At 43.0% G+C, this 15,590-nt stretch overlaps 1 protein-coding gene and 1 pseudogene across 1 annotated transcript; one reads left to right on the forward strand and one right to left on the reverse strand.

Moving 5' to 3' along the window:
- Nucleotides 1–10,413: 10,413 nt before the first annotated feature.
- LOC149972045 (uncharacterized) lies at nt 10,414–11,302 on the reverse strand (annotated as a pseudogene).
- On the forward strand, nt 11,259–14,562 carry LOC149972046 (uncharacterized). The gene is made up of 4 exons (XM_090219297.1): nt 11,259–12,613; nt 12,887–12,997; nt 13,179–13,271; nt 13,418–14,562. Exons 1-4 carry the CDS (start codon nt 12,347–12,349, stop codon nt 13,775–13,777), a joined length of 831 nt encoding a protein of 276 aa, XP_090075423.1. The 5' UTR covers nt 11,259–12,346; the 3' UTR covers nt 13,778–14,562.
- Nucleotides 14,563–15,590: the final 1,028 nt, after the last annotated feature.

A 15,590-nucleotide genomic window follows, 5' to 3' on the forward strand; every position in this document is an offset into this window, starting at 1 on the left:
GACTTGAGGAAGGCTGTGCTGCTTGAAGGCAGCGGGAATGGCAAAATGGGCTCCAACCCAGGATGGAGCTTGTGGTCCAATCAATCATCAGATTGTGCTTTTGAAGCTAGGAAAATCCCAAAACAACCAGGACATGGGGAGATGCAATGAGGAGGAACTGTATTGTCTCACTGTGGTTACCAGAAACCCATAATTGAACGGGCACAGTACTATGGTTGACTTTCCCTATAGAGTGGTTGTCCAGTGCCCTAGCATCCATGGACACAGAGAGAGGCTTAGTGGGAATACCAAGCTCCGACGCTATCGTGGCATCCATAAAAGTTTCATCAGCCCCAGTCAATGAGCACTCGGAGAGACTTAGATTGGTCTAACCACAGCACAAGAGAAAAAAAGATTGTGCGGATGATGGGAATTAGGAAACTCCCAGTCTGACTTACCATAGTACAGGTACCCACTAAAGACAAGGGTTTCCTAATAGGACAGGTAGCTAGCTATAAAATGTCCTGCCCCTCCACAGTACAGACAACAGCTATTATTCATCCTTCGTGAGCGTTCCCCAACTGATAACCTAGCTCTTCCCAACTGCATAGGCTCAGGAGTATCCAACTCACCCGTCGTAGATTCCCGATATCGCTCGGGTGGCTTCGAATCCTCTCAGAAGAGCTGCCTTCGGAAACTTCCGGATTCCCTTGGAGGTGAACGCGCCATAGCGGGTGCACGAGTGTGCCCGAGACCAGACCTCCTCTCACTCTTCCTTTAGGCGTCCATCAATGTTAATGGTATGGTCGACAAGGGAGTCGAGATCTATCAGCAATTCCCGAGCAGCTAGCTCATCCTTTACCTCCTCAGATAAAAGAGACTCCGGATTCCAGTTACTCTCGGTGGCCAACGTGTGAAAATCAACCTCTTAGTCTGCCACACTACGGGAGTTTTGACTTAACTTTTTGACGCTACCCATCCATTTAGCGGGATAATTGTCATCAACAACCGCTGAATAGCATAGCGCCACATTCAAATAATGTTACTAAAAAATATTTATATTCATGAAATCACAAGTGCAATATTGCAAAACACAGATTAGCCTTTTGTTAATCCACCTGTCGTCTCAGATTTTGAAAATATGTTTTACAGCGAAAGCAATCCAAGCGTTTGTGTAAATTTATCGATTGCCCGACAAAACATTATGTACACTTAGTATTAAGTAGCTTGGTCACGAAAATCAGAAAAGCAATCAAATGAATCGCTTACCTTTGATGACCTTCGGATGTTTTCACTCACGAGACTCCCAGTTACATAATAAATGTTCCTTTTGTTCCATAAAGATTATTTTTATATCCAAAATACCTCGTTTGTTTGGCGCTTTATGTTCAGAAATCTACAGGAAAGAGCAGTCACGACAACGCAGACGAAAATTCCAAATAATATCCGTAATGTCGTAATGATTTTTAAATATATAATTGATAATATATCAACCGCAAATGTCTTTATCAGTGGGAGAGGGAAAGGCAATGGCTGTCCGAACTCTTGTTGACGCGATGTTATCTTTCTGGCTAATTTTTCAAAATAAAAGCCTGAAACGATGTCTGAAGACTGTTGACACCTTGAGGAAGCGATAGGAAAAGGAATCTGGTTGATATCCCTTTAAATGGAGCAAAGGGAGGCTAAGGAACAGGGAGTTTTCAAAATAGAAGCCACTTCCTGGTTTGATTTTTCTCAGGGTTTCGCCTGCAATATCAGTTCTGTCATACTCACAAACAATATTTTGGAAACTTTAGAGTGTTTTCTATTCTAATTTGTCAATTATATGCATAATCTAGCATCTGGTCCTGAGAAATAGGCCGTCTACTTTGGGAATGTTATTTTTCTAAACATAAAAATAGTGCCCCCTAGCTTCAAGAGGTTAAATCAAGCAGTTTACTGGCCGCCTTTCTCCCGGAAACCGGAGACTCAAATACCTTACTCACTTCTGCCATGAATTCCTCAACATGACCACAAATGGCAGATTGTTGCTGCCGTAGCCCAGGAGAGCGCCCTACCCAACATTAGCATAATAATATACTCTATCTTCGATCTGTCTGAAGGAAACGAAAATAAGCGAGCACTGAGAAAGAAAACACCGGCAGGTACCAAGATTCCCCGAATATCGCTCCGGAGGAGGTAAGTGGGGTTCTCGGGGAGCCGGGATACGCTGTACAAACTCACCACAGATAGGGGAAAAATTACTGGGTGATTGGGGTTTTTCAAAGGTGGCAGGTAGCCTCTGAGCTAACTCCCTGATTTGCTCCATAATAGCCTTTAACTTCTTACGGTTGAAATCCCATTAACGGGCTAGATTTGACAACAGCCAGTGAAAGTGCAGGGTGCCAAATTCAAACAACAGAAATCTCATAATAAAAATTCCTCAAACATACATGTATTATACACCATTTTAAAGATAAACTTGTTGTTAATCCCATCACAGTGTCCAATTTCAAAAAGGCTTTATGACGAAAGCATACCATGCGATTATGTTAGGTCAGCGTCTATTCACAGAAAAACACAGCCATTTTTCCAGCCAAAGAGAGTCACAAAAAGCACAAATATAGATAAAATGAATCACTAACCTTTGATGATCTTCATCAGATTACACAATTACACAATACATGTATGTTTTGTTTGATAAAGTTCATATTTATATAAAAAAAATCTCAGAAAACATTGGTGCGTTACGTTCACTAGTTCCAAAAACATCCGGTGATATTGCAAAGAGCCACATCATTTGACAGAAATACTCATTATAAATGTTGATGAAAATACAATTATTAGACATGGAAATATAGATATACCTCTCCTTAACATGAGGAAAAAGAGGGGAAAGGAGAGACTTTCTTACACTTATTACAATTGTAAATTACCTCTGTTGTCATCGAGTTTCAAAACTATGACCAACTGCTGTGGTCATAATCAACTTGCTACAGAAAGGGAATATTTTCAACACATTGGTGAACACCTGAAAAATCATGAGACTGTCACTTGGATGTTTCAGGATTGCTCATACAAAACCAAAATTTACGAGAATTTCAAAATTCATAAATATAGAAAACATGCCAATACAGTGAATTACTCTAAACATGGTATTGTATAAACAAAGACCCTTGCTAATTCTGGCAAATAATATTTTGACAGGGTTCCTGTCGACACTTTGGATGGGGACGATATATCATGTAATGAAGTGAACTTCAGTGCTGGATTTGACAGTGAGAACTCGGAGAACTTATCAAAAGTTGTTGATCATTAAATTGCCTTAGTCATTCTTAAGTTGGAAAACATTTTTATTGTATCTAGTGCAGCTGTTGATGAGCTCCTCCAGGTAGTTTCAGTATTTGATCAGTTCTGTATCTCTGCCTATTGCACAGAATACTATAACAGGAACACAGTGGCCAAGTTTACAAATCAGTTATTCAAGTCCTAGCCAATGCACTCTGCAAGTCAAACCCCATTCAAGTAGCAATAGGAGACAGAGGACCACTCTCTACTGCTTGGAAATGAAAAGGGGTACTATAAGAGCCACTTCAGTGAAGAACATGTACTTGATAAAAAATAAGAGGTCCTTCCAATATATTCCAAATGTGAAGTCCTTGCAGCAAATTCTTAATTGTCAGAATATTCTACATCAGGCTGGCAATTACATTGCCATAGACAAACAGACAAGGAGTAATGTGTATGTATACAAATCCCTCTGTGATGGTGTTTTTTTTTAAATAAAATTGTTCCGGAGCAGAAGGCAGACGTTTTACGTGCCCCCAACCGATTGTGTTTCATTGTTAGTTTATCTGCGTTGTTTGTAACATCTTTTTTTTAAGCTATTTTTGTACATAATGTTCCCTCTACCGTCTCTTATGACTGAAAATAACTTCCAGACTTCAGGACTGTGATTACTCACCATGGACTAGCAGAATCCTTTTCCTTCTTTCACGACTCTGACGAGCCCGAGGCGGAGGATATACGGCTCCCTCGGGAACAGGCCCCGACCCCAGTGATCTGCGTGAAGAGGAGGCAGACAAAGAGAGGCCGGACGGCGGGCTGCATTCTGAGGAGTAGGAGGCCATCGAATAAACCCTCACTCCCCTCAATTCTGCTCACAAACATGCAATCTTTGGACAATAAAATGGACAAGATATTGGGAAGATTAAACTGTAACATCTTATGCTTCACAGAGTCGTGGAACAGAACTGAACAGCGGCGTCTGGTAAGACAAGGGGCGGCAGTCTTCGTATTTTTGCAAACAACAGCTGGTGCACAATATCTAAGGAAGTCTCGAGCCATTGCTAACCTGAGGTAGAGTTTCTCATGATAAGCTGCAGACCACATTACCTACCGAGAGAGTTTTCGTCTATATTCTTTGTAGCTGTTTACATACCACCACAGTCAGAGGCTGGCACCAAGATAGCATCGAATGAGCTGTATTCCGCCATAAACAAACAAGAAAAAGCTCACACAGAGGCGACGCTCCTAGTAACCGTGGACTTTAATGCAGGGAAACTTAACCTGTTAGAGCTCTAGGGGCGCTATTTCATTTTTGGATAAAACACGTTCCCGTTTTAAGCGCGATATTTTGTCACGATGCTCGATTATGCATATTCTTGACAGTTTTGGAAAGAAAACACTCTGAAGTTTCAGAATCTGCAAAGATTTTGTCTGTAAGTGCCCCAGAACTCATTCTACAGGCGAAACCAAGATGATGCATCACCCAGGAATTAGCAGAATTTCTGAAGCTCTGTTTTCCATTCTCTCCTTATATGGCTGTGATTGCGCAACGAATGAGCCTACACTTTCTGTTGTTCGCCCAAGGTCTTAGCAGCATTGTGACGTATTTGTAGGCATATCATTGGAAGATTGACCATAAGAGACTACATTTTCCAAGTGTCCGCCTGGTGTCCTGCGTCGAATTCGGTGCGCAATTGCCAGCTGCTTCTACTTTACCATTTGATTCAGGGGAGAAAGCATGTGTCCAAGAACGATGTATCAATGAAGAGATATGTGAAAAACACCTTGATGATTGATTCTAAACAACGTTTGCCATGTTTTCAGTCGATATTATGTAGTTAATTTGGAAAAAAGTTCGCGTTTTGAGGACTGAATTTTCGGATTTTTTTTGGTAGCCAAATGTGATGTATAAAACGGAGCTATTTCTAATACACAAGGAATCTTTTTGGAAAAACTGAGCATCTGCTATCTAACTGAGAGTATCCTCATTGAAAACATCAGAAGTTCTTCAAAGGTAAATGATTTTATTTGAAGGCTTTTATGTTTTTGTTAATGTTGCGTGCTGGATGCTAACGCTAATGCTAACGCTAAATGCTAACGCGAAATGCTAACTCTAGCTAGCTACTTTTACACAAATGATTGTTTTCCTATGGTTGAGAAGCATATTTTGAAAATCTGAGATGACAGTGTTGTTTACAAAAGGCTAAGCTTGAGAGATGGCATATTTATTTCATTTCATTTGCGATTTTCATAAATAGTTAACGTTGTGTTATGCTAATGAGCTTGCTGATAGATTTACACAATCCTGGATACAGGGGTTTTTTCATAGCTAAACGTGACGCAGAAAACGGAGCGATTTGTCCTAAACAAATAATCTTTCAGGAAAAACTGAACATTTGCTATCTGAGAGTCTCCTCATTGAAAACATCTGAAGTTCTTCAAAGGTAAATGATTTTATTTGAATGCTTTTCTGTTTTTTTGTGTAAATGTTGCCAGCTGAATGCTAATGCTAAATGCTACGTTAGCCATCAATACTGTTACACAAATGCTTGTTTTGCAATGGTTGAGAAGCATATTTTGAAAATCTGAGATGACAGTGTTGTTAACAAAAGGCTAAGCTTGAGAGCTAGCATATTTATTTCATTTCATTTGCGATTTTCATGAATAGTTAACGTTGCGTTATGGTAATGAGCTTGAGTCTGTATTCACGATCCCGGATCCGGGATGGGGAGATCAGAAAGGTTAAATCCGTTTTTACCTCATTTCTATCAACATGTTAAATGTGCAACCAGAGGGAAAAGAACCTCGGACTGGGAAAAGATCACCTATACTCCACACACAGAGATGTATACAAAGCTCTCCCTCACCCTCTATTTGGAAAATCTGACCATAATTCTAGTCTCCTGGTTCCTGCTTACAAGCCAAAAAAAAATAAAGCAGGAAGCACCAGTGACTAGATCAATAAGATAGTGGTCAGATGCTAAGCTACAGGACTGTTTTGCTAGCACAGACTGGAATATGTTCCCGGATTCCTCCAATGGCATTGAGGAGTACACCACATCTGTCATTGGCTTCATCAATAAGTCCCCACAGTAAGCGTACGTACAGTACATACCCCAACCAGAAATCATGGATTACAGGCAGCATCTGCACTGAGCTAAAGGCTAGAGCTACTGCTTTCAAGGAGCGGGACTCTAACCCGGAAGCTTATAAGAAATCCCGCTATGCCCTCCAACGAACCATCAAATAGGCAAAGCAGGACTAAGATCAAGTCGTACTACACCGGCTCGTAGGATGTGGCAGGGCTTACAAACTATTACAGACTACAAAGGGAAGCACAGCCGAGAGCTGCCCAGTGACACAAGCCACCGGATGAGCAAAACTACTTATATGCTCGCTTCGAGGTAAATAACACTGAAACATGCATGAGAGCACTAGCTGTACCAGAAGACTATGTGATCACGCTCTCCGCAGACGATGTGAGTAAGACCTTTAGGCAGGTCAACATTCACAAGGCCGCAGGGCCAGATGGATTACCAGGACGTGTACTGCGAGCATGCCCTGACCAACTAGCAAGTGTCTTCACTGACATTTTCAACCTCTCCTTGTCCGAGTCTGCAATACCAACATGTTTTAAGCAGACCACCATAATGCCTGTGCCCAAGAACACCAAGGTAATCTGCCTACATGACTACCGACCCGTAGCACTCACGTCTGTAGCCATGAAGTGCTTTGAAAGGCTGGTCATGGCTCACATCAACACCATCATTGCAGAAACCCTAGACCCACTCCAATTTGCATACTGCCCCAACAGATCCACAGATGATGCAGTCTCAATTGCACTCCACACTGCCCTTTCTCACCTGGACAGAAGGAACACCTATATGAGAATGCTATTCATTGACTACAGCTCAGCTTTCAACACCATAGTGCCCTAAAAGCTCATCAATAAGTTAAGGGCCCTGGGACTAAACACCTCCCTTTGCAACAGGATCCTGGACTTCTTGACGGGCCGCCCCCAGGTGGTAAGGGTAGGTAACAACACATCCGCCACGCGGATCCTCAACACAGGGGCCCCTCAGGGGTGCGTGCTCAGCCCCCTCCTGTACTCCCTGTTCACTCATGACTGCATGACCAGGCATGACTCCAACACCATCATTACATTTGCTGACGACACAACAGTGAAGTGAGACATGTAGACCTGATCAACAACAATGAGACAGCCTATAGGGAGGAGGTGAGAGACATGGCTGCGTGGTGTCAGGACAACAGCCTCTCCCTCAGTGTGGTCAAGACAAAGGAGAGGATCAAACACGCCCCCATTCTGATTGATGGGGCTGCAGTGGAGCAGGTTGAGAACTTCAAATTCTTTGGTTTCCACATAACCAACAAACTACCATAGTCCAAGCACAGCATGACAGTCACAAAGCGGGCACGACAAAACCTATTCCCCCTCAAGAGACTGAAAAGATTTGTCATGGGTCCTCAGATCCTCAAAAGGTTCTACAACTGCACCATCAAGAGCATCCTGACTGGTTGCATCACTGCCTGTTATGTCAACTGCTCGGCCTCTGACCGCAAGTCACTACAGAGGGTAATGCGAGCGGCCCAGTATAAGCTTCCTGCCATCCAGGACCTCTACACCAGGCGATGTCAGAGGAAGGCCCTGAAAATTGTCAAAGACTCCAGCCACCCTAGTCATAGACTGTTCTCTCTGCTACCACATGGCAAGCGGTAACAGAGTTTCAAGTCTAGATCCAAGAGGCTTCTAAACAGCTTCTACCCCCAAGCCAAAAGACTCCTGAACATCTAGTCAAATGGCGACCCAGACTATTCACATTGCCCCCCATCACCTCCCCTCTCCACACCACTTCCACTCTGTTGTCATCTATGCCTCGCAAACTGGCTCTGCTCCTCTATAATTACTTGTTACTTTCATCTCTTATTCTTATCAATTTTTTAAAACTGCGGTGTCGGTTAGAGGCTCATAAGTAAGCATTTCACTGTAAGGTCAACACCTGTTGTATTCTGCACATGTGAATGTGAATACAATTTGATTTGAAGTTGAATTGCCATTAATCAGGACAGTATCTAGTTGATACTGTACGTTGACGATTTAGACATGTGTAATTCCCTCAGTACGTCCAGAACGAAGCACAAAATGTGTGGATTGTATTGTATTTTGGGTAATTTGCCTCCAGGTTTTCAGTCCGCTTTGTCGTCGATGTATTTGATTGCTTTAATCAAAAGCGATGAGGTGAAGTACTATGGTTTTGAGAAATTGCTAGAACCCCTGATAAGTGATCTTGTTATTTTAGAACAGCATGGCATTTCTGTCTTAAAGTTGGGCTCAAGGGTAAAAAGCACAGTTCAGTGTGTTGTCGCTGACCATCTTCGTGTGCATGGTATTGCAGGTTTTGTTGAGAATTTCACAGGGACATGCCCATGCAGATTCTGCGCAGCAGAGTAGTTAGAATTTCTCACCAAAATAGTTCGAACCGGAGCTTTCTGTCTAAAAACTAAGGAGATGCATGCAGGCCATCTGAGGGAGCTTAAGGAAAATGACCTGACCAGCTATTTTGGTGTTAAAAAAAATGTTTTGTCAAAGCACCTTTCCTGTTTCGATGTGACCACTGGTTTTCCCCCTGATATTGTTCACAATCTCTTTGAAAGAATACTCCCTCATGAGTTTGCAGTGACAGAGTCGAAGGCCTTGGCCAGATCAATGAATACGGCTGCACAGTAATGTTTCTTGTCGATGGCAGTTAAGATATAGTTTAGGACCTTGAGCGTGGCTGAGGTGCACCGATGACCAGCTCTGAAACCAGATTGCATAGCAGAGAAGGTATGGTGAGATTCGAAATGGTCGGTAATCTGTTTGTTGACTTGGCTTTCGAAGACCTTAGAAAAGCAGGCTAGGCTAGATATAGGTCTGTAGCAGTTTGGGTCAAGAGTGTCCCCCCCTTTGAAGAGGTGGATGACCGCAGCTGCTTTCCAATCTTTGGGAATCTCAGACGACACGAAAGAGAGGTTGAACAGGCTAGTAATAGGGGTGGCAACAATTTTGGCAGATAATTTTTAGAAAGAAAGGGTCCAGAATGTCTAGCCAGGCTGTTTTGTAGGAGTCCAGATTTTGCAGCTCTTTCAGAACATCAGCTGACTGGATTTGGGAGAAGGAGAAATGGGGAAGGCTTGGGCGAGTTGCTGTGGGGGGTGCAGTGTTGTTGACCGGGGTAGGGGTAGCCAGGTGGAAAGCATGGTCAGCTGTAGAAAAATGCTTATTGAAATTCTCAATTATAGTGGATTTATCAGTGGTGACAGTGTTTCCGATCTTCAGTGCAGTGAGCAGCTGAGAGGAGGTGTTCTTATTCTCCATGGACTTTACAGTGTCCCAGAACTTTTTTGAGTTAGTGTTGCAGGAAGCAAATTTCTGCTTGAAAAAGCTAGCCTTGGCTTTTCTAACTGCCTGTGTATAATGGTTTCTAGTTTCCCTGAAAAGCTGCATATCACGGGGGCTGTTCGATGCTAATGCAGAACGCCATAGAATGTTTTTGTGTTGGTTAAGGGCAGTCAGGTCTTGGAAGAACCAAGGGCTATATCTGTTCCTGGTTCTACATTTCTTGAATGGGGCATGCTTATTTAAGATGGTTAGGAAGGCATTTAAAAAAAATAACCAGGCATCCTCTACTGACGGGATGAGATCAATATCCTTCCAGGATACCCCGGCCAGGTCGATTAGAAAGGCCTGCTCGCTGAAGTGTTTCAGGGAGCGTTTGACAGTGATGAGTGGAGGTCGTTTGACCTCTGACCCATTACAGATGCAGGCAATGAGGCAGTGATCGCTGAGATCTTGGTTGAAGACAGCAGAGGTGTATTTAGAGGGCAAGTTGGTTAGGATGATATCTATGAGGGTGCCCGTGTTTACGACTTTGTGGAGGTACCTGGTAGGTTCATTGATAATTTGTGTGAGATTGAGGGCATCAAGCTTAGATTGTAGGATGGCTGGGGTGTTAAGCATGTTCCAGTTTAGGTCGGCTAGCAGCACTAGCTCTGAAGATAGATGGGGGGCAATCAGTTCACATATGGTGTCCAGAGCACAGCTGGGGGCAGAGGGTGGTCTATAGCAGGCGGCAACAGTGAGAGACTTGTTTTTAGAGAGGTGGATTTTTAAAAGTAGAAGTTCAAATTGTTTGGGTACAGACCTGGATAGTAGGACAGAACTCTGCCCCCTTTGGCAGTTCTATCTTGTCTGAAAATGTTATAGTTTGGGATGAAAATTTCAGAATTTTTGGTGGTCTTCCTAAGCCAGGATTCAGACACAGCTAGAACATCCAGGTTGGCAGAGTGTGCTAAAGCAGTGAATAAAACAAACTTAGGGAAGAGGCTTCTAATGTTAACATGCATGAAACCAAGGCTATTATGGTTACAGAAGTCATCAAAAGAGAGCGCCTCGGGAATAGGAGTGGAGCTAGGCACTGCAGGGCCTGGATTCACCTCTACATCACCAGAGGAAAAGAGGAGGAGTAGGAGAAGGGTACGGCTAAAAGCAATGAGAATTGGTCTTCTAGAACGTCTGGAAACGAGAGTAAAAAGAGGTTTCTGGGAGCGATAAAATAGCTTCAAGGTATAATGTGCAGACAAAGGTATGGTAGGATGTGAATACAGTGGAGGTAAACCTAGGTATTGAGTGATGATGAGAGATATGTTGTCTCTAGAAACATCACTAAAACCAGGACATGTCATTGCATGTGTCGGTGGTGGAACTAATAGGTTGGATAAGGTATAGTGAGCAGGACTAGAGGCTCTACAGTGAAATTATCCAATAAACACTAGCCAGAACAGCAATGGACAAGTCATATTGACATTAAGGAGAGGCATGCTTAGTCAAGTGATCAACAGGGTCCAGTGAGTAGTGAGGTTGGTTGGGGTCACGGCGATTCAGACAGCTAGCCGGGCCATCGGTAGCAAGCTAGCATAGGATGGAGGTCTGTTTTTAGCCACCTTGTGCGTTTCCGTCGGTAGGATTAGTGGGGTTCCGTGTGGTAGAGGGGACCAATCCAATTTGCAAAAAAAAAAAAAATAGATATAGTTATAGAGGCCCAAGAAAAAAATTGTCCGATAGGTCTATTCAGATAGCAGCCGATAAGACAGCTAACGATTAGAGGACCGCAGATGGGCGTTCAGGTAATGTCGCGACGGAGGAGCCAGCTGGATAACTCCCTCGGGCAGATAACGTCGGTAGTCCAGTTGTGAAGGCCTGGTGGGGCTCTGCGTTGGCAGTAAAACGGGTCCGGATAGGTGATTGTAGCCCAGGAGTGACTGATGGAACTCTTCAGCTGGCTAGCTCCGGAATAATTGATGTTTGCTCCGGAATCGACGTAAGCCGATATTCACACGGATAGTAGCTAGCTAGCTGCGAGATCCAGGTATAAAAATGGCTGGAGCCCGCAAGATGAAGGTCGTCTTCGGGGAGAACAACACTGAAAAACTGAACTTCCAGAATGGCATACCGGAAATGAAGGATGACCTACTCAAAACGATGAAGATTGCCTTTCGGTTGAACGGCAACATTAGGCTGCAATACATGGACAAAGATTTTGACAACGAGTACTTCAATCTGACTACTACCTCTGAACTTCAGGATTTGGGGACAGTGAAGGTGATCCAACAACACACCATCTCACCTTTTACCAGTACCCCTGTTGAGACTGCGTCTCACTCTGCCTCACATGGCTCTAACGACTGCATTTCGATAGCATCGGATGACATGCTGATCCTCTCGTCCTCCGAGTCTATGTCATCCTGAACAGAACATTGGCCAACGGACTTTCCGATTCCACGCTTCCCATATGACAGTGTGATCCAACTTGAGAGGGCAAATGCTGAATAACAGGTTAGCCAAACAATGCTGACTATCAGCTCCAAGCTGAAAATCGATATACTGGATAAACTAGCAGAGGAAATCTTCAAATACAAGACCTACCCAGCAGAAATAGATGTATGCATGGTTTTGGAAGCCTTAATCAAGAAGCACCCCTGCTTGAAATAACTCAGATCGTTCAATGGTTTCTACGGTTGGAAACAAAGACTTAAGCACAAAATGGGAAACTACAGGACGCAGCTCAAATTACCCTGGTGTCTTGAGGTCTCAGTTAACTCACTGAAATCCAAAGTGACTGCTGATCCTTTCCCTATTAAAAAAAGGTTAAGAGGCCAAAACGTTTCTGAGGCTAACTACTACCCATCCATTCCTACTGGTCAGTCTCCCGAAAGCCATGAAAAAGAGGGGCTTGAACTTCTGAAAGAGGTTGGGGAAAGGAATAATGAGAAGACTATCTGGGACAAAATGGCAGGAGGTGGAGAGCAAGCAACCCAGGATTGAAGGTTTTAAGACAATACTGCCTATGCTGTTCCAAGAGAAAGAGGTAGGCCTATGTCTAAAATAATGGAAATGAGAGGATGTGCGAGCTGAATTGATTGGTTTTAGATACAGTGGGATATTATACATTTGTCACAATGTGCAAAAGTTGAGAGGAAGTAGATGTTGGGGATTTGAATGGAAATTCAGGCTGGATTTGTTATTCTGATTCCAAAGCTCTGTGCTAAGTTATGTGTTTCAGATCAATGCTGAGTTTCTGAGGAGTTCATGGCCCAGTTACACGTGCATTCAAGTCAGCTGATCAAAGTAATCCAAGCCAAAGGAGGAATAACGTGGAACAAGACCACTGACATCATGAACATTTTGGATCAGGTACATCTAGTACATTTTTGATTGTACACACAAGACAACTATGCATGTGCTTCTTCAGAGATGGAGGTAGATGGAGCGGGGAGGTATTTAGTGAAACTCATGCAAGGGAGAGAAATAGAAAATGGGGGATGATTGAATGTGTGTGTGTGAAGGAGAATTGATCAAGTTTGTCTTTGCCCAGACTGAGGACATTCACGTTAAAAGAGAGTGTATCCTGAAGTACCTCATCATCTACCTGGGAGAAGACGAGAAGGACCTGATCAGGGAGTACTTGGTAAGGTTCAACATTCATTCATTCAGGTCAGCATTTCTTGTCTTGGTACTAAATTCCTTTACAGGACAGATAAAGCTGAGTGAACCGTGTCTTTCTTACATTTGAACTAATTATTCTTTGCATTTTTGTCATGTTGTCTCTTGTAGGAAAGCCAGGCTGACGAGGCTGTGAAGGACCTGGAGCAGCTCACTATGGCAGTGCTTGTCATTCGGAAGGAAGGAGAAGGACCCAAGCATCCTCCAGATGACATTGGTGTAGTTATTAAAGGTGTGGAGGTAGTGAATGAACTGACTTCAGTGGCATCTGCTTGTGCCATACTTCTATGTTTGATATATGCACTTGACTTGAGCTACCCAAAGACACTCCATTTCACTTTTGAAGTGTTCCAGGAAATACTAGTGCAGCTTAATCAACACAAGATGTCTCCCAAAGTGCAAAGTCTGTGTTGCGAACTAAGTAAGAAAAGTAAACGCAGCAAGAAAAAACATTGTGTTTATCTCTTCTGATTGGTCCAAATATTTTTTATTTTGCTTTCAGGACTTTAGTACTTCAGTGCGTGTAAGGTAGCTCCTACAAACAAAAATGAACCCTTATGGACCACAACTGTTGAACATTCAATAGAATGTAGCACTTTGTAACTATACATGTTTAAAGGGGTTAGAGATCAGATAACTCAGGCTGGCTTTGCAGGGAATTACTGCGGGGCACACGTCACAAAACAGGGAAGTGACTAATGGACTAGTCCACTAACAAGGAAAACAGGGGATATAATTGGCCACAATCTGCATTCATGAGACATAGACACTCCCCTCGTATTATATAAATTCTTGCTAAGCAGTTGGAGCAAGATCTTGGTTGGAATGGTTGATAAGATCTCCCATGTTCCCTTCCCACTAAAACTGAGTCTCCCCCCAGTGCCTTTAGAGAACTCGGGTGGAAGCGCCTTGACTCCACCCATTCACGTGTCTATGGTACCTGTGTCTTTAGTAATCTTTTCTTGGAAAATATTGTTGAATTTGTCATAGAACAGATTGTTGTAATGTGACCACTGGTCTCTCTGGTAGCCCCAACAAATTACAGTTTTATTGAAATTAAAATATGACGAACTGGAAATGTTTTTGTCATTGAGGAAAGTGCACTACCCAACTAATGCGGACAAATTGACTTAGAAGGAGTTGTCTTTCTTGAGCGTGCACAATAGTTCAACACAATATTATTGATTGCTTCAGGACTCAAAATCTGTTTAGCAAACTACAAAACCCACTGTAATAAACATTATTTCTCCTCTGTGCTTATTGGTCCAAATATTTTGTGTTTATTTTAGGACTTAAGGTGATTTTATTTGAATGGGTTATAGCTTTTACCTCTGTAAAACATATCTTCTCTCTCCCCCTGCTCTGCTTTCTCATCTCTGTTCCCTGACCTATTCCCTGACCTCCCCTCACTTTCCTATCTCATCCTCATGTCCTCTCTGCCCAAACCCTCCTATCGCCCTATTCTCTCGTACCCTCATCTCTCACCCTCCTCTGCCCTCTCCTATCCTCGACTGGGCCAATTCCAAATGGTTCCCTAAACCTACGTCTTATGCACTTTTCCAAAATGTACAGCCTTATTCTAAAATTGATTAAATACATGTTTTTCCTCACCAATCTACACACAATGCCCCATAATGACGAAGCGAAAACAGTTTCTTGTATGTTTGCGAATTTATTCAAAATGAAAAACAGAAAAACCTGATACCTGTTGACTGTGCCTTTAAACAGCTTGGAATATAAAAAAATTGACATCATTTGAGTCAATTGGAGGGGTACCTGTGGGTGTATTTCAAGGCCTACCTTCAAACTCAGTGCCTATTTGCTTGACATTACAGGAAAATCTAAATAAATCAGCCAGGACCTGAGGAAAAAAATTGTTGACCTCCACAAGTCTGGTTCATCTTTGGGAGCAATTTCCAAACGCCTGAAACTACTACGTTTAGCTGTACAAGCAATAGTACGCAAGTGTAAACACCATGGGACCACGCAGCCGTCAAACCGCTCAGGAAGGAGACGTGTTCTGTCTCCTAGAGATGAACATACTTTGGTGCGAAAAGTGCAAATCAATCCCTGTCACAACTTCCGCAGAAGTCGGCCACTCTCCTTGTTCGGGCGGCGACCGGCGGTCGACGCCACCACCGATCCACTTTTCATTTTCCATTTGTTTTGTCTTACACATCTGGTTTCACTTACCCAATTACTTGTTTATTATTTAACCCTCTGTTCCCCATGTTTGTTTGTTGGTGATTGTTTGTTGTTAATCGGTCCGTTTTTGTGGGCTCGC

Source organism: Oncorhynchus mykiss, chromosome 25, assembly GCF_057628025.1.
Source record: "Oncorhynchus mykiss isolate SJ-2025 chromosome 25, ASM5762802v1, whole genome shotgun sequence".
In the NCBI taxonomy this organism is placed as follows: domain Eukaryota; kingdom Metazoa; phylum Chordata; class Actinopteri; order Salmoniformes; family Salmonidae; genus Oncorhynchus; species Oncorhynchus mykiss.